This window comes from Mobula birostris, chromosome 5, assembly GCF_030028105.1.
Source record: "Mobula birostris isolate sMobBir1 chromosome 5, sMobBir1.hap1, whole genome shotgun sequence".
Taxonomy (NCBI): Eukaryota; Metazoa; Chordata; class Chondrichthyes; order Myliobatiformes; family Myliobatidae; genus Mobula; species Mobula birostris.
In genome coordinates, this window is record NC_092374.1 from 87,425,933 (window position 1) to 87,447,471 (window position 21,539).

The 21,539-nt window shown below is 45.6% G+C and overlaps 1 protein-coding gene across 6 annotated transcripts in view; it reads right to left on the reverse strand.

Annotated features, from left to right (window-relative positions):
* The window catches only part of LOC140197845 (uncharacterized), a 239,412-nt gene that overhangs the window by 136,516 nt on the left and 81,357 nt on the right, over positions 1-21,539 (reverse strand). The window contains exon 1 of one of the 6 annotated variants that reach the window (XM_072258349.1): positions 5,643-5,734. The exons of the other annotated variants lie outside the window; for them this stretch is intronic. Coding sequence (XP_072114450.1) covers positions 5,643-5,645 — 3 coding nt within the window. The 5' untranslated portion in view covers positions 5,646-5,734. Of the gene's footprint in view, positions 1-5,642; positions 5,735-21,539 lie in introns of those variants that run through there. 6 annotated transcript variants of the gene reach the window in all.

The following is a 21,539-nucleotide window of genomic DNA, read 5'->3' on the forward strand; positions in this document are numbered from 1 at the left end:
TGACAGCAGGCTGAAAAGTATGCTTGACATAACATCTCTGCCGGCATTCTGGATCAAAGTCAAGGCTAAATATCCTGAGATAGCCACGAAAGCACTGAAAACGATTCTTCCATTTCCAACATACCTCTGCGAAGCAGTGTTTTCTGCAATGAATGCAATGAAAACTAAATTGCGGAATAGACTGGACATAAGGAACCCCCTTCGACTATCATTGTCTCTCATCATCCCTCGATAGGACCGTCTTGTTGCAGGAAAACAAGCCCAGGGCTCCCACTGATTCAGCGATATTGGTGTGTTGCAATGATTTTATATATTCATACAAGGAAAATATGTGCTGTGTGTTTAATATCCAAACGTTACTTAAATGTTATGATGCTATTGACTTATAAGTGACTTATAATTGACTTGCAACTATATTTATGTGAGGGAAATATGCATTGTGTGTTTAGTACTAAATTCCTTAGATAAACACTTTTAGAAATGAAATTGAGTGTATTAGCCACTTACAAGTGACTTATAGTTGACTTATCACCTATATTCCGCTTGTGATTAACACCCCCTCCCCCAGGGTTGCCAGCTGTCTCGTATTAGCTGGGACATCCCGTATATTGGGCTAAATTGGTTTGTCCCATACGGGACCACCCTTGTCCCGTATTTCCCCCGCTATGGTAGATCGTTCCTATGAAACCTGTCGTGCCGAAATGGTGTAAAGCAAAGAAGCAATTATCATTAATTTATATGGGAAAATTTTCCCAGACCCAAAAAATAACCTACCAAATAACACATAAAACCTAAAATAACACTATCATATAGTAAAAGCAGGAATGATATGATAAATACACAGCCTATATAAAGTAGAAATAATGTATGTACAGTGTAGTTTCACTGAACAGAATCGCCAAAAACGATTTGTAGAAAAAAAATTGGCACGTACACACATGCGCACGTCACGCATGCGCAAACAGGTGCCTGCGCAAGGCTTCGTGGTGATGGCAGTCTTTCTCAGGGTAAACACAAGTGTCCCATATTTGACTGCTACTCTTATCCATTGGCAACCCTACCCGCCCCCACCGGGTTGGCTGGTCCGCGGTGCAAAAAAGGTTGGGGACCTTTGTCATAGGGGGATCAGAAGTGGAGAGAGTGAGCAATTTCAAGTTTCCGGGTGTCAATATCTCTGAGGATCTAACCTGGAACTCCATCACCCAGGACGTGCCCTCTTCTCATTGCTACCATCAGGGAGGAGTTAAAGGAGCCCGATGACACACACTCAGCGATTCAAGAACAGCTTCTTCCCCTCTACCATAAGATTTCTGAATGGACATTGAACCCATGAACACTACCTCACTACTCAAGTACTAAGCCTGATTCTGATGTGGGAGGAGGCTGGAGCACCCAGAGGAAAGCTACACAGTCACAGGGAGAACGTACTAACTCCTTACAGACGGGAGGATTCAAACCCAGATCACTGGTGCTGTAGACAGTGCTACACTGACCAATATGTTACCGTGCTGCCCTACTTAACTTTTTAAAATCTGGCTATGTTAAGGAATCCCAGACTTAAAGCATATCAGATATTTGAGAATCCTGTTTATCCTTGTGATCCTGTGCACTTGAACCCCCATCCAGTCAGACTGATGGGCTTAAGTAAGTACCATCCAGGACATGCCCTCTTCTCATTGCTACCATCAGAGAGGTGGGGTAGCAGAACCTGAAGACAGACATTGTAGAAACAGCTTCACTATCAGATTTCTGAATGGGCCATGAACCCATGAACCTTAATGTTTTTGCTCTCTTCTTGCACTAGTTATTTATCTAAGGGTAGTATACAGTAACTACAAACTGAACTCTTGATAAACTAATTTTGAATGTAAGGGGTGTCCATAAGTCAGGCATTTTGTAACCCAGGAACAATCTATACAAGTGTCCCCCGCTTTTCGAACGTTCGCTTTACAAAACCTCACTGTTACAAAAGACCTATATTAGTACCCTGTTTTCGCTTTCAGAAGGTGTTTACACTGTTACGAAAAAAAAGCAGCGCGCGATAAAAAATTCAGTGCGCGATAAAAGGCCTGAGCAGCCATTGTCCCCCGGATTCAGAACGGCATTACTTTAACACGTGTCTGTGAGCAGCCGTTAGCAAGATGAGTTCTATGGTGTCGGAAAAGCCTAAAAGAGCTCATAAGGGTGTTACACTTAGCGTAAAGCTAGACATAATTAAGCGTTTTGCTTGTGGTGAACGAAGTAAGGACTAAGTGAGTTTGGCTTGTGGAAGCTGACGAAGATGATGTTGAAGAGGTTTTGGCATCCCATGACCAAGAACTGATAGATGAAGAGCTGATGCAATTGGAAGAGGAAAGGATAATAATTGAAACCGAATGCAGTAGCGAAAGTGAAGCAACTACGTGAGATTTTCGCTGCAATAGTAAAGTACGATTTTATTTTTGAAAGGGTACGTCAGTTTAGGGAATATTTGCAGGATAGTTTGAGTGCTATTTGCAAGATGGTTTTAGTCCTTACAAAGAACTGAATGATAGAAAAATGCGCGAGGCTCAGCAGTCAAGCAAGCCTTCCACATCAGCTGCAGCAGACGACGAACCTTGACCTTCGACATCGAGACGGGCAGTCATAGGAGAAGATGAGCTGCCTGCTCTAATGGAAACAGACGACGAGATGACACCCCAGTGTCCCACCACCCAGGCTGCAGACAGATACTGTACCGATTCGTGGAGAATGCAGCAGTAGCCGAGAGGCACACAGCACATCTTTAAGAAAAAAGCCGAAATAAACATGCTAATTAATTAGGTGCCGCCCCACACGTAAATGTCGGCCCAGATCAAAGGCGATGCAATCGGCAATCGGCACTGATGTGGGCCGATAATTACGTGCCTCAAATCTTTTACCTCTTCTCACCTGCCTATCACCTCCCCTGGGTCTCCTCCTCCTCCCCTTTCTCCTATGGTCCACTCTCCTTTCCTAACAGATTCCTTCTTTCCCAGCCCACCTGACTTCACCTATCAGCTTCCAGCTGTCCTCCTTCCCTCTCCCTGCATTTTTATGCTGATGTCTTCCCCCCCCCCCCCTTCTCAGTCCTGAAGAAGGACCTCAGCCTGAAACATCGACTGTTTATTCCTCTCCACAGATGCTGCCTGACCAGCCAGGCTCCTCCAGCATTTTGTGCGCGCAGCTTTGGACTTCCAGCTTCTGCAGACTTTCTGATATTTATGACCAGCTGCTGGCACTGTTATAAGACATTTGAATATACCACATCTGTACCCTTGATCTCCCAATCTCCATTATCATGGCCTTTGGACGTACCTGCGCTGCAGTCTCTCTGTAACTACAACAGTAAGTTCTCCATTCTGTTCTCATTCCTTTTGTACTACCTTGATATACTTATCAGCTCAGAAAAAGGTTTGTTATCACCGGTACATATCGTGAAATTGTTAACTTTGAGGCAGCACTACAATGCAATATATAGCAATAAAGTGAAAAAACTGCTAATTACAGTAAAAAAAAATTCCCGAATCGTTGAGCGTATGCATTCAGGCACCTGTACCTCCTTCCTGATGGTAGACAAAGCCTTTCTGAGACATCACTCCTTGAAGATGTCCAGAACTTATGGAGGTTAGTGCCCAGGATGGAGCTTTCACAACTCTCTGCAGCTTACTTCGGCCCTGTGCAGTAGCACCCCCCCAGCCCCCATACCAGACAGTGATGCAGCCAGTTAGAATACTCTTCATGGTACATCTCAGAAATTTGTGAGTGCCTTTGGTGACATGCCAAATCTCCTCAAACTCCAAATGAAATATTGTAGCCGCATCAATATGTTGGGTTTAGGGTGCATCCGCACAGATATTGACACCCAGGAACTTGGATTTGCTCGCTCTTTCCACTTCTGACCCCTCTATGAGGACTGGTGTGTGTTCCCTCATCTTACCATCTCTGAAGTCCATAATCAGTTCTTTGGTCTTACTGACGTTGAGTGCAAAGTATTGCTGCGATACCACTCAACTAGCTGGTATATTTCATTCCTCTATGCCCTCTCGTCACCATCTGCGATTCTGCCAACAATCATCAGCAAATTTACAGATGGCATTTGAGCTATGACTAGCCACACAGTCACACTTATATATGGAATGATCTGCCTGCATGACTTGCAAACAAAGGTTTCCCATTGATTATAGGTACCTACCAAATTTCAAAGGTTCTCATCTGAAAAATAAGCCTTAACTTAGTCAGTTCCATCATGGGCACTACCCGCCATAGTATCCAGGACAACTTCAAGGACCAATGCCTCAAAAAGGTGACATCCATCAATAATGATCCCCATCACCCAGGTTATACCCTCTTCACACTACTACCATCAGGAAGGAGGTACAGGAGCTTGAAGGCACATACTCAACGATTCCTGTAAGGAGTTTGTACGTTCTCCTCATGAGCACGTGGGTTTCCTCTGGGTGCTCCAGTTTCCTCCCACCGTCCAAAGACGTACCAGTTGGTAAGTTAATTGGTCATTGTCACATCCTATGATTAGGCTAGGCTCGCAGGGCCTACTCCATGCTGTACCTGAATAAATAGATAAATAAATAAAGCTCCCTCTCCACTGCCATCAACTTCTGAGCGGACATTGAAACCATGAACACTACCTCACTTTTTATTTCTATTTTTACACATAACTGTAAATCACTTTTTTTTGCCTCTAGTAGTATGTATTGCATTGTACTGCCACCACAAAACAACAAATTTTACAACATATGCCGGTGATATTAAACCTGATTCTGAACAGTAGCTTTGACAATACAAGCCCTCAGCACTCCCCTCTAGCCTCCATGTAGACTTTAGGCAATGTGCACAAAACGGTAGCGGAACTCAGTAAGTCAAAGGCAGCATCAATGGAGGGTATAAACAGTTTGTGCTTTGGGTCGATAACCTTTATCAAAACTAAGGAGGGGGGGGTGCAGAAGCCAAAATGATAAAGTAGGCAGAGTTGGAGGAGTACCAATTGGCAGGTGATAGATGAGACCAGATGAGGGGGAGGGGGTTTGAAGTAGGAAGCTGAGAGGTGATAGGTGAAATCACCCCCTTCCATCGATCACCCCTCTGCTTCTTTCTTCATCCCCGCCCACAGCACACACCTTCCCTCCTCCCCACTATCCGTTCTCACCTATCACCTGGATTCCTGTCCCTCCTCCCATCTTCTTATTCTGACTTCTGCCCCCTTCCTTTCTAGTGCTGATGAAGGATCTCGGCCCGACACCTCAACTATATGGCTGCCCCTCTCCACAGATGCTGCCTGACCTACTGAGTTCCTCCAGCATTCTGTGCGTGTCTGTGGCTCAAGATGTGCACCATTTGCAAAATCTAGATTTTATGCTCACAGGCCAGCGTGCTGCCCACGAAGAAACGGCAATCATACTTTGTCCATTTGTACCTCAATACTTTACTTCCAAATGCAACAGGATATTTTACTACCGCAATGGGACATCGGTGTTATTTACAAACCGTGCACGTGCAGCTCGACCAAACTGCGCATCCTTAACGGCAACGCAACATTAATTTTCTTTTTTTCTTTTCGGAAAAAGGTTTTAAAAGTAGCCAAAAAAAAACTTGAAGTAAGAACCACCGTCTGTCAAAGTACATACCATTTTCCGCGCCACGCGCCGACTACGAGTGCCCTCAACTCAAAGGTGAAAGGTCCTTAACCCCCGCCCTTTTTTTCAAATCGACTTCCGGCGGTTAGGCTCAAACACCCTCTCCCGGCCTCGCTGCGGGGCATTGCCATTTTTGTTGGGGGCAAATGATCGACGCTGGCTGGCGCTTGTGGTTTATCTCAACTATCCGCAGTCAGGTTTGGTTTATTTTTAACCAGGGACGAGACTAACTGGGGGTTTATGATGTTTTTTGATGTATTCTCGTACTTTGCATGAAGAATTATCTTTTCTGGGTGGCTGACTGTCATGTGGCGCCCTCAGCGGTGGGAGGCTGAAATTATCTCTAAATGTTAGATTCCGCAGATGCGGGAAATCCGGAGCAACACACACAAATTAAATACGAGAAATAGCTTTAGAGAATTTCGGAGTAACAAACACAAAATGTTGAGGTAACTCAACAGGTTAAGCAGTATCTATGGAGGGGAATAAACATACGACGTTTCCGGTCGAGAAGCAGCCTGACCTGCCGAGTTCCCTAGTATTTTGTGTGTGCCACTCCGAAATTCTCTAAAGTCACTTCTGGCATTTAATGTGTTCAAAATAACTTGACTCAACTAATTAATCACAAAAGCATTTTGAAATATATATATATTATATAAAGGGTCTGTACCCGAAACGTGGACTGCACTTTTTTCATAGATGCTGTGAAACACACATTTTAGTGTGTGTTGCATAAATAGTAATGGCATTGATATTTCCTTGCATCATAAAACTCGTAAGACGTAGCAGTAGGAATAGCCAATCAGTCCATCCAATCTGTTCCACTATTCAATTGTGGTTGTTTTGCTTTCTCAACCTTGTTATCTCAGTAACCTCTTATGAATCAAGAACCTCTTAATCTCTCCCTTAAATACTCTAAATGACTTGGGCCTCCACAGTCCCCGCCCCCAACCCCAGCAATGACTTCCATGGATTCACCAGCTTCTGATTGAAAAAATTTCTCCTAAACTCGGTTCTAAAATTATTGTCGTCATCATTATGTGCCATGTTGTATCTGGGCGATCATAGTCTGCCATCTGTCTTCAATCTGAGAAGTTCTAATAAGCTCTTCAAAACTTTTGCCTATCCATCTCTCGATGTAACTCATGAATGCCATGCGCTTTCGACTGCGATTTTTTCTTTCATCGTTTTTTCCTGTCACTGCAAGATGTTCGAGCTTCTCTCTCCTCAGTACATGCCCCAGAAATTCCAGCTACCATCTCCTGACTGATATCAGTTCTCTTCTTATTCCAGCTTTTCACAACACTTCCTCATTTGTTACTCTATCTTTCCACAATATTTTCCTCAGCATTCTTAGAAACCACGTTTCTCCACTTTGAGTCTTCCCTCATTTTTTTTTGATATTGTCCAACATTTGCTTCCATGTGTTAGTGTGGAATAAATGTGGCACCCCAAAATTCTGAATTTCACACCCACAGAAATTATGTTATTCTTTACTATCTTGCTCAAACGCTCAAATGTGAATTTAGCAATCCCAATCCTCCCTCTAATTTCACCATCAGCCCTGCCATCAGATGTTATTGTCCTCCTGAAGTAATTGAATTATTCTAAAAGGACTTCCTAAATAAAAGTTTCCTTTATTCTGAGGCTGTGCTCTTTGTATTCTAGAATCTTCTGCTAACAGAACCATCCTCTCCACATCCATTCTGTCAAGAATCTTTTTTTGTTTTGTTTTCTTGATCTAATTGTATACTTTCTTCTGTTTAGTCTATGGTTTATTTCTTGTGATGCTGCTTATTTGTTGTTATGTGCCTATGATGGTGTGTATATAATTTAATTTGTGTGTACCTGTACTTATGCATACGACAATAAGTTTGGCGTTGACATCATGATGACATTGATCACAGTGCCAGTGAATGCCATAATGATAGCTGACAGTGGCAAGATTGCATCAGAGAAGCAGATACACCATACTTGCCCTAGATCTTGACCACACATCACCACCTCCAAACCATTGCTGCCTGATTCCGTCCACCTTCATTTCAACCATTTAATGAGAATCAAAATAAAAAAGAGCAGACGCTGAAAAATTGAAACAAAAACAGAAAAATGTTGTAAACACTCAGCAAGTTGGACAGCATCTGTGGGGAGAGAGAAGCATCCCTTTGTCAAAATGTTCACTCTGTTTCTCATTATACAGATGCTCCCTACATTGCTGATCATGTCCAGCAATTTGTTTTTGCTTTATTTCGCCTGGTGCTGAAAGCTTGCATATGCCTTTGTCACCCAGACACGGCCATTCCAATGTCCTACTTCTACCTTCCCTGCTGTTGAAGTTATTCAAAATTCTGTTGTTCACACCCAAACTTGTCACCCACCCTCTCATTCCTGACTATACGTCATCCTCGTTTTCAGGCTCTAACTCTTACCCCATAATTACTTTAGTTACTGCCCATTCTGCCAGTGGCGTTTAGGGGAGCAATAAACATCCTCCATCTTTGGCGGTGTTCAGGACTTCTTTCGTCATGTCAGTAGCCTCCTCTCAGTTTTTGCTACTGTCAATCATGTAAGTCGTGGTTGGAGACTTAGGAATACTGTCACACTCAATGGAACCTTCATTGCTGTTTCCGTAACAATATTGTTTTACCAGTCAGGGTTGTTAGCCCTGAGTTGAACCCCTGAATCTGGAGGACCAGTGGACCACTCTTAGTCTGACCTCTACCTTTTGGCCTGTTTGGCACAGGTGACCCTACCAAGAGCCAAAGCATAAAGCTCTGACTCCAGACAGTGCTCTGGGTCCTTCAGGCACGCCAGCCTCCAAACCCAATGACAAAGTTGTCGTCCTTTTGGAGGAACCCTTACCCCATATATTCTGCAAACTGGAAAAAAAAACAAAACTTTAGATGTTTCCACCATTGATGTCTGTGCTTTCTATTGCCTTGGCCCTTATGCTAAGGGATTCCTTTTCTAATCTGCTCTGGCCCTCTTCCTTTAAGATAGGCTTGAACACCTAACTCTTGAACGAAGCCGAATCGGGACAGTGGGGCCCAGGCCCAAGAGCATATTGAAGCAGCAGGACCCAGGTCCAAGAGCAAGGAACAACCCAGGGTTTGGGCAATTTTAGCGCTGGGCCCGATTGGAAAACGTCAGGGTGTCAGGGCTGATGGCGAGGGATCCACTGCTCACTGCTCCATGAGGTTTACTCGTCTCTGCGCTGAGCTGCGGCTGTGGCCCATGCAGCTAATGGGCTCTTGAATTGGCTGCAGTGATGACTGGCTTGTGGCTGTGGACTCACTTTTGTGAACTTGAATTCTGAATGTTAATTGCTGACTTTTATTGCTTACACGATTTGGTTTTTTTTCTGTCCAATAGGTGTTTGACAGTCTTTTTTAATGGGTTCTATTGGATTTCTTTGTTTTGAGTGCCTGTAAGGAGATGGATCTCAAGGTTGTATATAGTACATATATTTTAATACTAAATATACTTTGTACTTTGTATCAAGCCTCTCTATCGGCCCTTTTATCGCTTTGCACAAACATTTGGTAGTCCCTAAAACGATATGTAAGTTAATTGCCCTCGTAAAGTTGGTGGTGACCTGATTCTGTCACCTTCCTGTCAGCTTGAACCACTCTGGCCATTCTCATTTGACCTCTCTCATTAACCAGACGTTTCTTAATGTCTGGTGTCTGTATAGCAACATATACACTCACTAGCCACTTTTTTAGGTACACCTGTACACCTCAGAATCAGGTTTAATTTACTGAAATTAGTTATTTTGTGGCAGCTCATTAATACAAATATCTAATCAACCAATCATGTGGCAGCAACTCAGTACATAAACACATGAAGAGATAGTCAAGAGGTTCAATTGTTGCTCAGACCAAACATCAGAATGGGGAAGAAATGGAATGATTGTTGATGCTAGACGGGGTAGTTTGAGTATCTAAGAAACTGGTAAGAACTGAGATTTTCATGCACAACAGCCTCTAGAGTTTACAGAGAATGAAGCGATAAACAAAAAAATTCCAGTCGTGGCAGTTCTGTGGGCGTAAATGCCTTGTTAATGAGAGAGGTCAGATGAGAGTGGCCAGAGTGGTTCAAGCTGACAGGAGGGCGACAGAATCAGAATCAGGTTTAATATCACTGGCATATGTCATGAAATTTGTTGTTACGCAGCAGCAGTACATTGCAATACGCAACAAAAACTTAAATAAGTTAAATAAGTAGTATAAAAAACTAGTAAGGTAGTGTTTATGGGTTCAGAAATCTGATGGCAAGGGGTTCTAGCTGTTCCTGAGTTGTTGAGAGTGTATCTTCAGGCTTCTGAACCTCCTTCCTGATGGTAGAACAGGGCATGATCTGGGTGATTGGGGTCCTTGATAGTGGATGCTACCTTTTTAAGGCATCGCTTCTTGAAGATGCCCTAGATACTATGGAGGCTAGTGCCTGTGATGGAGCTGACTAAGTTTACAACTCTCTGCAGTTTATGTCAATCCTGTGCAGTAGCCCCCACCACCCATACCAGACAGTAACTCAAATAATCATGTGTTGCAACAGTTGTGCGTAGGAGAGCATCTCTAAATGCACAGCATGAAATTGATGGCAAACAGCAGCAGACCACAGGCATACAGAAGTACGCTCAGCACCCACTTTATTAGATACCTTCTGTACCTAATAAAATGCCCACTAGTGTAGAAACATAAGAATTAGAAATACAAGTAAGCCATTTGGCTCCTCAAGGCTACTCTACCATTTAATAAAATCATGGCTGATCTTAAATCATGCTGTTGGGTAGGCATGTTTCCACAGTTTTGATCAGCATTTAATACCATCATTCCAAAAATCCTGATTGAGAAGTTGCTGAACTTGGGCCTCTGTATCTCCTTCTGCAATTGGATCCTCGACTTCCTAACCGGAAGACCACAGTCTGTGTGGATTGGTGATAACATATCCTCCTCACTGATGCTCAACACTGGCGCACCTCAGGGGTGCGTGCTTAGCCCCATGACTGTGTGGCTAGGCATAGCTCAAATACCATCTACAAATTTGCTAACGATACAACTGTTGTTAGTAGAATTTCAGGTGGTGATGAGAAGGCATAAAGGAGTGAGATATGCCAACTAGTGGAGTGGTGCCGCAGCAACAACCTGGCACTCAACGTCAGTAAGACGAAAGGGCTGATTGTGGACATCAGGAAGGGTAAGACAAAAGAACACATACCAATCCTCATAGAGGGATCAGAAGTGGAGAGAGTGAGCAGTTTCAAGTTCCTCGGTGTCAAGATCTCTAAGGATCTAGCCTGGTCCCAACATATTGATGTAGTCATAAAGAAGGCAAGACAGCAGCTATACTTTAGTAAGAGTGTGAAGAGATTTGGCATGTCAACAAATACACTCAAAAACTTCTATAGTTGTACAGTGGAGAGCATTCTGACAGGCTGCACCACTGTTTAGTATGGAGGGGCTACAGCACAGGACCAAAAGAAGCTGCAGAAGGTTGTAAATCTAGTCAGCTCCATCTTGGGCACCAGGACATCTTTAGGGAGTGGTGTCTCAGAAAGGCAGTGTCCATAATTAAGGATGTCCAGTACCCAGGGCATGCCCTTTTCTCACTGTTACCATCAGGCAAGAGATACAGAAGCCCGAAGGCACACACTCAGCGATTCAGGAACAGCTTCTTCCCCTCTGCCATCCGATTCCTAGATGGACATTGAAGCTTTGGACACTACCTCACTTTTTAAAAACTATACAGTATTTCTGTTTTTGCACATTTTTAAAAATCTATTCAATTGATTTACTTGTTTATTTATTATTATGGTTTATATTATTTATCATTTTTTTCTCTCTCTCTGCTAGATTATGTATTGTATTGAACTGCTGCTGCTAAGTTAACAAATTTCACGTCACATGCTGGTGATAATAAACCTGATTCTGATTCTGATGAAAGAATGATATATTTCTAATGTATTATATTTTATCCTTAGGTTATAGAGGTATGGCTTAGAAAGAAAAAGAGTTGTCAAGTTGCTGAGAGGCAGTTTGTAAGTCCATCTGCTTCCTTCTTCTGAATCTTTTGTGGCTGTACTACCCTTCTTCAATTCTGGTCTCATAACCATTCCCAAAGCTAATAGCTGTCTAAACAGTAACTACAGGAATTTTCTCTCATATCCTCCCCACTCTTTTTTTTTCTCTTTGTATAAAACGAAGATTTTCATCACTTGTTGTGATATATACTAAGGATTCCGGTTAACCGGGCCACATCAGGATGAGTACATTTTGGCCCAATTAAGCAGCTGCTCCAATTAGCTAAAATTTCAAGGAAATAGTTAAAAGATGTAACTAAAGACAAACTACCATTTAACAGAGCAATAATGTATGTATTTAAATGAAATTCAGAACAAATTAGAGCACTGCATTACCTGTACAGTACTACAAAACTATTAGTTCCTAATATTTATCAACAGAAGAACTCATCTGCCATGTTCTTTTGATAGATTGTTAGTGACAAAATCAGCTCAGACATCTAGTGCAGATAATGCACTGCCTTCATACAATGCTTTAGACAATTACGTCTTCAAAATCTTCAATTTCATTGTAATATTCAAGATGATTGTCAATACCTTTGGTAGTAGAAATAAATGTGCGGACTATTGTCTAAATGGGGAGAAAATCCAAAAATCTGAGATGCAAAGGGACTTGGGAGTCCTTGTGCAGAACACCTTAAAGGTTAACTTGCAGGAGGAGTCGGTGGTGAGGAAGGCAAATGCAATGTTAGTATTCATTTCAAGAGGTCTAGAATGTAAGAGCAAGGATGTGATGCTGAAGCTTTATAAGGCATTGGTGAGGCCTTACCTTGAGTATTGTGAATGGTTTTGTGCTCCTCATCTGAGAAAAGATGTGCTGGCATTGGAGAAGGTCCAGAGGAGGTTCACAAGGATAATTCCAGGAATGAAAGGGTTATCATAAGAGGAACATTTGATGGTTCTGGGTCTGTACTTGCTGGAATTCAGAAGGATAAGGGGGGATCTCATTGAAACCTTTTGAATGTTGAAAGGCCTAGACAGAGTAGATGTAGAAAGGATGTTTCCCATGGTAGGAGCGTCTAGTATGAGAGCACAGCCTCAAAATAGAGGGGCGCCCTTTCAAAACAGAGATGTGGAGAAATTAGTTTAGCCAGAGGGTGATGAATTTGTGGAACTTGATGCCACATGTAGCTTTGGAGGCCAGGTCATTGTGTGTATTTAAGGCAGAGATTGAAAGGTTCTTGATTAGACATGGCATCAAAGGTTAGAAGGAGAAGGCCAGGAACTGGGTTTGAGGAGGAGAAAAAAAAGGATCAGCCATGATTGAATGGTGGAGCAGACTCGATGGGCCAGATGGCCTAATTCTGCTTTGCCTTATGGTCTTATGTTCTAACATTCAGTAGGTTTCAATTAAGTCCCAATGCATTCTTCTAAATTCTAGTGAGTACAGTTCCAAAGCTGCCAAAAGCTCCTCATATGTTAACCCTTTCATTCCTGGAAACATCTTCGTGAACCTCCTCTGACAATACATCCTTTCTGAGATAAGGGGCCCAAAACTATTGACAATACCGCAAGTGAAGCCTGACTGGTGTCTTATAAAGCTTCATCATTATCTCTTTGTTTTTATATTCTACTTCCCTTGAAATGAATGCTAACATTGCATTTACCTTCTTTAAAGTGATCAATTCCATTATCTAAATCAGTGACAAACAATGCAAAAAGTAGCAATCCCAATACTGACCCCCGAGGAACACCACTGGTCACAGGCGGCCAACCAGAAAAAGCCCCTTTTAATCCCATTCACTGCCTCCTGACTGTCAGCCATTCCTATATCCATGCCAGTACATTTCCTATAACACCATAGGATTTCATCTTGTTTAGCAGCCCCAAGGTACCTTATCAAATGCCTGCTGAAAATCTAAGTAAAAGACATCCACTGCCTCTCTTTTGTTCTCCCTGCTTGTTACTTCCTTGAATATTTTTAACAGATTTGCCAGGCAAGATTTCCCTTTACAGAAACTATGCTGACTTTGACTTGCTTTATCATTCGTCTCCATGTACCTCGAAACCTTGGTTTTAATAATGGACTAGAACACTTTCCCAACCACCGAGGGTAGGCTAACTGGCCTGTAGTTTCCTCTCTTTATTCTTCCTTCCTTCTCAAAAAGTGGAGTGATATTTGCAATTTTCCAGTCCTCCGGGACCATGTCAGAATCAAGTGATTCTTGAAAGATCATGACCAATGCATCCGCTATCTCTTCAGCGACCTCTTCCGGACTCTGGAATGTAGTCCATCTTGTCCAGATGACTTATCCACCTTAAGTTTAGTTTGCCTCGCACTTTTTTTCCTTTGTAATAGCAATGGCACTCACTCCTGCTCCCTGACACTCTCAGATCTCTGGCATACAACCTGTGTTTTCCACAGTAAAGATTTATTAAATTCATCTGCTATTTCTTTGTCCCCCCTTACTACCAGACCAGCATCAATTTCCAGTGGCTCAATATTAACTCCGACATCCCTTTTATTCATTATATAACTGAAAAAGCTTTCAGTATCCTGCTTTATATTATCAGCTAGTTTGCCCTCATATTTCATCTTTTCCCTTCATATATTATTTTTAGTTACCATCTGTTGGATTTTAAAAACTTCCCAATTATCCAACTTCCCTTTCACTTTTGCTACCTTATTTGCCCTTTCCTTGGCTTTTATGCAGTCCTTAACTTCCCTTGTCAGCCACAGTTGCCTAATCCTGCCATTTGAGAACAACTTCTTCTGAAGGACATAGCTATCCTGCACCTTGTGAACTATTCCCAGAAACTTCATCTACCTCTGTTCTGCCGTCATCCCTGCCAATATCTCCCTTCCAATCCACCTGGGCAAGCTCCTCTTTCATGCCTCTGCAATTCCCATTATTCCATTGTGATTTTGATACTTGTGAGTTATGCATCTCCCTCTCAAATTGCACTATGAATTCAATCATGTTATGATCACTGCCTCCTAAAGGTTCCTTTACATTAAGTTCCCTAATAAGATCTGGGTTATTATACAACACCCAATCTAAGATAGCCTTTCCCCCATTAGGCTGAAGGACAAGCTGCTCTAAATAGCCATCTTGTAGGCATTCAACAAATTCCCTCTCTTACCATCTGACACCCACCTGATTTTAGTCCCCTGTTACAATTGTGACATTGTAGTGACCCACTGTCTAGCACACACGAACCGGCTCACGAAACAGCGCTCGCAGGCAGAGAGGCCGGCCCCCAAAAAAGGCGCCAGGCCATCTTCACCAGCAGGGGGATAATCCCGCGCGCGGAAAGGGCCTGCGATTATGCATTCCCCACAGCAGTCCCGCCCAGGGAGGGCGGGAACGGGAAGGCTTTAAAAGCAGGCCGCAAAGTTTGAATAAATCTCTTTTATCGCAACTCCAACTCACTGACTACGTGTGGTTATTCTAGCGCTGTGTATAGCACACCGCTACATTTGGTGACCCCGACGGCCCAAATGATATTTAGGCCAGAGATGACTGACGCCGCATCTGTTCATGCAGTTTCGTTAAAACTGCCAAGCCTTTGGGCGCTGCGACCCCGTCTCTGGTTTGAACAAGCAGAAGCCCAATTCCACATTCGGCAGATAACCTCGGAGTCCACTCGCTACTACTACGTGCTGAGCTCCCTCGACCAGGAGACTGCTACACAAGTTGAGAAGTTTATACAGTTGTCCCCGGAGGACGGCACATACACAGCATTCAAAGCCCTGCTCATAAGGACTTTTGGACTCTCACGGCGCGAGCAAGCTGCCTGCTTACTGCACCTGGATGGTTTGGGAGACAGGCCGCCATCGGCATTAATGAACGAAATGCTGGCCCTGGCTGAAGGACACAAACCCTGCCTCATGTTTGAGCAGGCGTTCCTAGAGCAGCTGCCCAAGGACATATGCCTGCTGCTGTCCGACGCAGATTTCAGCGACCCCCGGGAGGCGGCGGCCCGGGCAGATGTGCAGTGGAATGCCAAGAAGGAGAGAGGGGCATCCGTCGCACAGATCACCAAGCCGCGTGCCCAACGACAGACCAGACCAGGCCCGGCAGCAGAGCCCAACGAACAGTGGTGCTTCTACCACCAGCGGTGGGGCACAGAGGCCCGCCGCTGTAGACCACCCTGCAAACCAGGAAACGCCACGGCCCAGCCGCCGCCGATTGCTACGGCGGCTGGCCATCAGGACAGCCTCCTGTACGTCTGGGACAAGCAGTCGGGATGCCGCTTTTTGGTCGACACCGGAGCGGAGATCAGCGCCTTACCTCCAATGAGTTACGACACCCGCAACAGAGAACCGGGACCCACCCTGAGGGCCGCAAATGGCAGCACAATACAAACCTACGGCACACGCACGGTGCGGCTACAGTTCAGCTCCAGCCGGTTCACGTGGGACTTCACACTGGCCACCGTGGCCCAACCACTCCTGGGAGCAGATTTTCTGCGAGCTCACAGCCTGCTGGTCGACCTGCAAGGGAAGCGATTAGTCCATGCCAAGACTTTTCAAACGTTCTCCCTGGGTGAAGCCAAGTTGCCAACTCCACACCTGGACTCCATTACGCTGTCCAACGACGAATTCACCAGGGTCCTGGTGGATTTCCCATCAGTACTGACACCGCAGTTCACGGCAGCCATGCCCAGACACGGAGCACTGCACCACATCCCGACCCAGGGACCACCCCTCCACGCCCATGCTCGAAGACTTCCTCCAGACAAGCTCCGACTGGCGAAGGAGGAGTTCAAGAAGATGGAGGAATTGGGGATCATACGATGGTCCGACAGCCCATGGGCCTCCCCCCTGCACATGGTGCCCAAGGCAATTGGGGGGGGGGCTGGAGACCATGCAGTGATTACAACAGACTGAACGAGGCTACAACGCCAGACCGCTACCCTGTGCCACACATTAAAGACTTCACAGCAAACCTACAGGGCACAAGGATCTTTTCCAAGGTAGACCTAGTCCGGGGATACCATCAAATCCCGGTATATCCGGACGACATCCCCAAAACAGCACTCATCACCCCGTTCAGACTTTTCGAATTCCTCCAAATGCCGTTCGGTCAAAAGAATGTCGCACAGACGTTCCAGCGGCTAATGGACATGGTGGGACGCGACCTGGACTTTGCATTCATCTATTTGGATGACATCCTCACAGCCAGCAGTAGTCGGCAGGAGCTTCTGTCCCACCTCCACCAGCTCTACTCCCGCCTGAGTGAATTCGGCCTTACAATCAACCCGGCCAAATGCTAGTTCGGACTCAACACCATTGACTTCCTGGGCCACAGGATTACTAAAGACGGGGCAACCCCTCTGCCCGCCAAGGTAGACGCGGTCCGCCACTTCCCCCGACCCAACACAATCAAAGGCCTGTGGGAATTTGTGGGTATGGTGAATTTCTACCACCGTTTCCTCCCCTCAGCAGCCCAAACCATGCGCCCCCTGTTCACTCTGATGTCGGGTAAGGGCAAGGACATTACCTGGGACGAAGAGGCCGCAGCCGCTTTCGTTAAAACCAAAGAAGCCTTGGCAAATGCCGCGATGCTAGGGCACCCCAGAACGGACGTTCCTACTGCCCTCACGGTGGACGCATCCAACACAGCAGTCGATGGAGTGCTGGAACAACTCATCGAGGGTCACTGGCAACCCCTGGCGTTCTTCAGCAAGCCCCTACGACCACCGGAACTCAAATACAGTGCTTTCAACCAGGAGCTATTGGCACTATACCTGGCAATCCGGTATTTCAGGTACTTCTTAGAAGGTAGGCCCTTCACCGCGTTCACAGACTACAAACCGCTTACCTTTGCGTTCACGAAGCTGTCCGGCCCCTGGTCGTCCCGCCAGCAGCGACATCTGTCCTACATCTCCGAGTATACGACGGACATCCGGCATGTCTGGGGAAAGGACAACGTCGTGGCGGACGCACTTTCCAGACCGACCATACAGGCCCTGTCTCAGGGGGTGGACTATGCAGCGCTGGCAGAGGCACAGCAGGCAGACGCTGAGATCCCCAGTTACAGGACTGCAGTCTCCGGTTTGCAACTCCAAGACCTCCCCGTAGGCCCAGGTGAGAGGACCCTACTATGTGACGTAGCTACCAGCCAACCCTGCCCCGTCGTCCCAGCAGCCTGGCGCCGGCGGGTTTTCGAATCCATTCACAACTTAGCGCACCCCTCCATCAGGACAACGGTCCAGCTGGTCTCCAAGAGGTTCGTGTGGCATGGGCTTCGTAAACAGGTCAGTGAATGGGCCAAAATGTGCATGCAGTGCCAAACGACCAAGGTGCAGCGGCACACCAAAGCTCCGCCGCAGCAGTTCGAACCCACCCGCCGGAGGTTAGACCACGTTCATGTGGATATCGTGGGGCCCCTGCCAGTGTCATGAGGAGCGTGGTACCTCCTAACTATGATAGAGCAGTTCACCAGATGGCCAGAGGCAGTCCCGCTCACCGACACCACCTCCGAATCCTGCGCCCGAGCACTGATCGCAACCTGGGTAGCCGGCTTTGGGGTACCGGCCCACATTACCTCCGACAGGGGCGCCCAGTTCACCTCCAGCCTGTGGTCGGCTATGGCCAACCTTTTAGGATCACAGCTACACCACACAACTGCCTACCACCCACAGTCGAACGGACTAGTGGAGCGTTTCCACCGTCACCTGAAGTCGGCTCTCATGGCCCGCCTGGAAGGGCCTAACTGGGTGGACAAACTTCCCTGGGTCCTGCTCGGAATCCGCATGGCGCCCAAAGAGGATCTGCTCACCTCGTCGGCTGAGTTGCTGTACGGCGCACCCCTGGTCGTCCCAGGAGAGTTCATACCAGCCCAAAGGGGGCAAGGGGAAGAACCCGCAGCAGTCCTGGACAGACTACGTGAGAGGCTCGGTAACCTGGCCCCCATACCCACTTCACAGCACGGACAGAGCCCGACCTGCATACCCAAACTCCTACAGAACTGGAAGTTTCTCTTTGTACGACGGAGCGGACACCGGGCACCGCTACAGTGGCCCTACGAGGGGCCATTTAAGGTGATCAGGAACAACGGGTCCATGTTCATGCTGGACATTGGGGGGAGAGAGGAGGTTTTCACGGTGGACCGACTCAAACCGGCCCATGTGGACTTGGAGCAGCCGGTCCAGGCTCAGGCACCGCGGCGCAGGGGCAGACCTCCCAAACAGAGGCCGATCCAGATTGTGGACATTGGGGGAGGTATCGCCGGTTCTGGGGTGGGGAGGTTATGTGGCAACCCACTGTCTAGCACACACGAACCGGCTCACGAAACAGCGTGCGCAGGCAGAGAGGCCGGCCCCAAAAAGGGCGCCAAGCCATCTTCACCAGCAGGGGGAAAATCCCACGCGCGGAAAGGGTCTGCGATTATGCATTCCCCACAGCAGTCCTGCCCAGGGAGGGCGGGAACGGGAAGGCTTTAAAAGCAGGCCGCGAAGTTTGAATAAATCTCTTTTATCGCAACTCCAACTCACCGACTACGTGTGGTTATTCTAGTGCTGTGTGTAGCACACCGCTACAACATTACCCTTATAACATGCTCTTTCTAGCTCTCTTTGCAATCTCAACCCCACATTGGCTACTAGTTGGAGGCCGAAGTATGATTCCCATCATGTTTTTTTTTACCCTTGCAGTTTCTTAACTCCGCCCATAAAGATCTGACACACTCTGACCCTATGTCGCCTCTTTCAAAAAATGTAATTCCATCTTTACCAATAGAGCCATATCACCATCTATGACTACCTGCCTGTCCTTTTGAAACAAAGTATATCCTTTGAAGTTAAGCTCCCACTATGGCCTTCTTTCAGCCACGAATCAGTGATGCCCACAACGTCATACCAACCAAACTCTAATTGCACTATAAGTTCAACAACCTTATTCCAAATTCTACGTGCATTTAAATACAGCACCCTCGGTCCTGTATTCTTTGCCCTTATGAATTTTGCTTCTGTGGTACAACTTAACCCTTTGCTCTGTCTGCAGTTCTGCCCAATCATTGGTTTTCCTTCCTTCCATTCGTATTACATATTACATCATCTACTTGTAAACCTGCTGGCTCACCCTCAGCCCTATCATACTGGTTCCCATTCCCCTGCCATATTAGTTTAAATCAGTCCCAACAGCTCTAGCAAACTTGCCTGCGAGGATATTGGTATCCCTTGGATTCAAGTGCAATCTGTCCCTTTTGTACAGGTCACACCTGCCCAGAAGAGGTCCCAATTATCCAGAAATCTGAATCCCTACCCCTTGCTCCAATTCTTCAGCCACACATTTATCTGCAACCTCATTCTATTCCTATTGTCACTGTCATGTGGCACAGGCAGGAATCCCAAGATTACTACCCTTGAGGTCCTGCTTCTTAGCTTCCTTCCTAACTCCCTGTATTCTGTTTTCAGGACCTCCTCCCTTTTTCTACCTATGTCGTTGGTACCAGTACATACCATAACTTCTGGCTGCTCACCCTCCCTTTTCAGGATATTGTGGACGTGTTCAGAAGCATTGTGGACCCTGGCACCTGGGAGGCAAACTACCATCCGTGTTTCCTTTCCACATCCACAGGAGGAGTTGGGGGGATATGGGCAAATGGGATACCTTGGTCAATATGGAGAAGTTGGGCTGAAGGGCCTGTTTCCATACAGTATTCCTCTATGACTGACGTTAGTTCCAGCTTTCTGTTAAGCCTTCCTATTCTCTTTGGGTGGTGGGGTAGAGATACATCTCTGCCAAAGGATGTATAAGGCACTCTTCCCTCCACTAGCCTGCAGGTCACCCTTGGGCAAAGTGTAGCACCTGCTTAGCCCCCCCAGTCAGGTTCACGTGAAGCCATGGGAACGGGTGGTTGATGGGCATATGAGCAACTGGTGCATATCACAAATCTTGATTGTGCGACCTCTGATGCCGTATAGACAATTTCTGAAGAATGTTGATAATGGCTGGGGTCACCCATCTTCTGAAGATACTGCCCAGAGGAAAGCAATGGCCAACCACTTCTGTGGAAAAATTTGCCAAGAACAATCACGGTGATTGGACCTTATTCACCATTTCAAACGACACGTAATGATGATTATTCTCTTTCAGACACTCTGTTCATCTGCTACCTCATAGTTGCCTCATCTGTTGCCTCTATTTCTCTCTGATTCTTTATTTCTGTTTGACTCTTGCATTTATTTCTCCTTTTCTCCTTCTCTCTCATTGTAGCTAACTATTTCTTTCCGATTCCCTTTCCCTGCTCTTTACTTATTTTGTTGACTGGCTGACCACTCTCCACCATCTCATAGAACATAGAACATTACAGCCCAGTACAGGAGGTGCTTTGATGTTTAGCAATAAGACATCCTCTGCAATTGTATAGCGAACAGTGATTCATAGTGAACAAGTTCCACTCTACTACATTTGTTGTAAGATGTCTCCTTCATTTTTGGTGAATACTGTGAAGCCTGCTATATATTGTTTAAATGCAATTGAGCACTACAGCATGCCTTCTGTATAAGCTGAAGGCTGGTAACTCCTATGTAGGGTCTTATTGAGTGTTATTTTTATGATATTATAGGCTTTGACACTCTTGATCCTGTTTTACTGGTAATCAAATAACATGAATTGTTCTCCGTCAAAAGTGGCAATATTTTCTGAGGTATTTTATTTCTTTCTGGGTCTAGCTATTTCAGAATCAGAATCAGGTTTAATATTACCAGCATATATTTCTCTTGCGGCAATAATAGGAACAAAACATGAATTATATATTAAATAGTTACATTAAATAAGTAATGCAAAAATAGAAATTTAAAAATAGTGAGGTAGTGTTCATGGGTTCAATGTCCATTCAGAAATCGGATGGCAA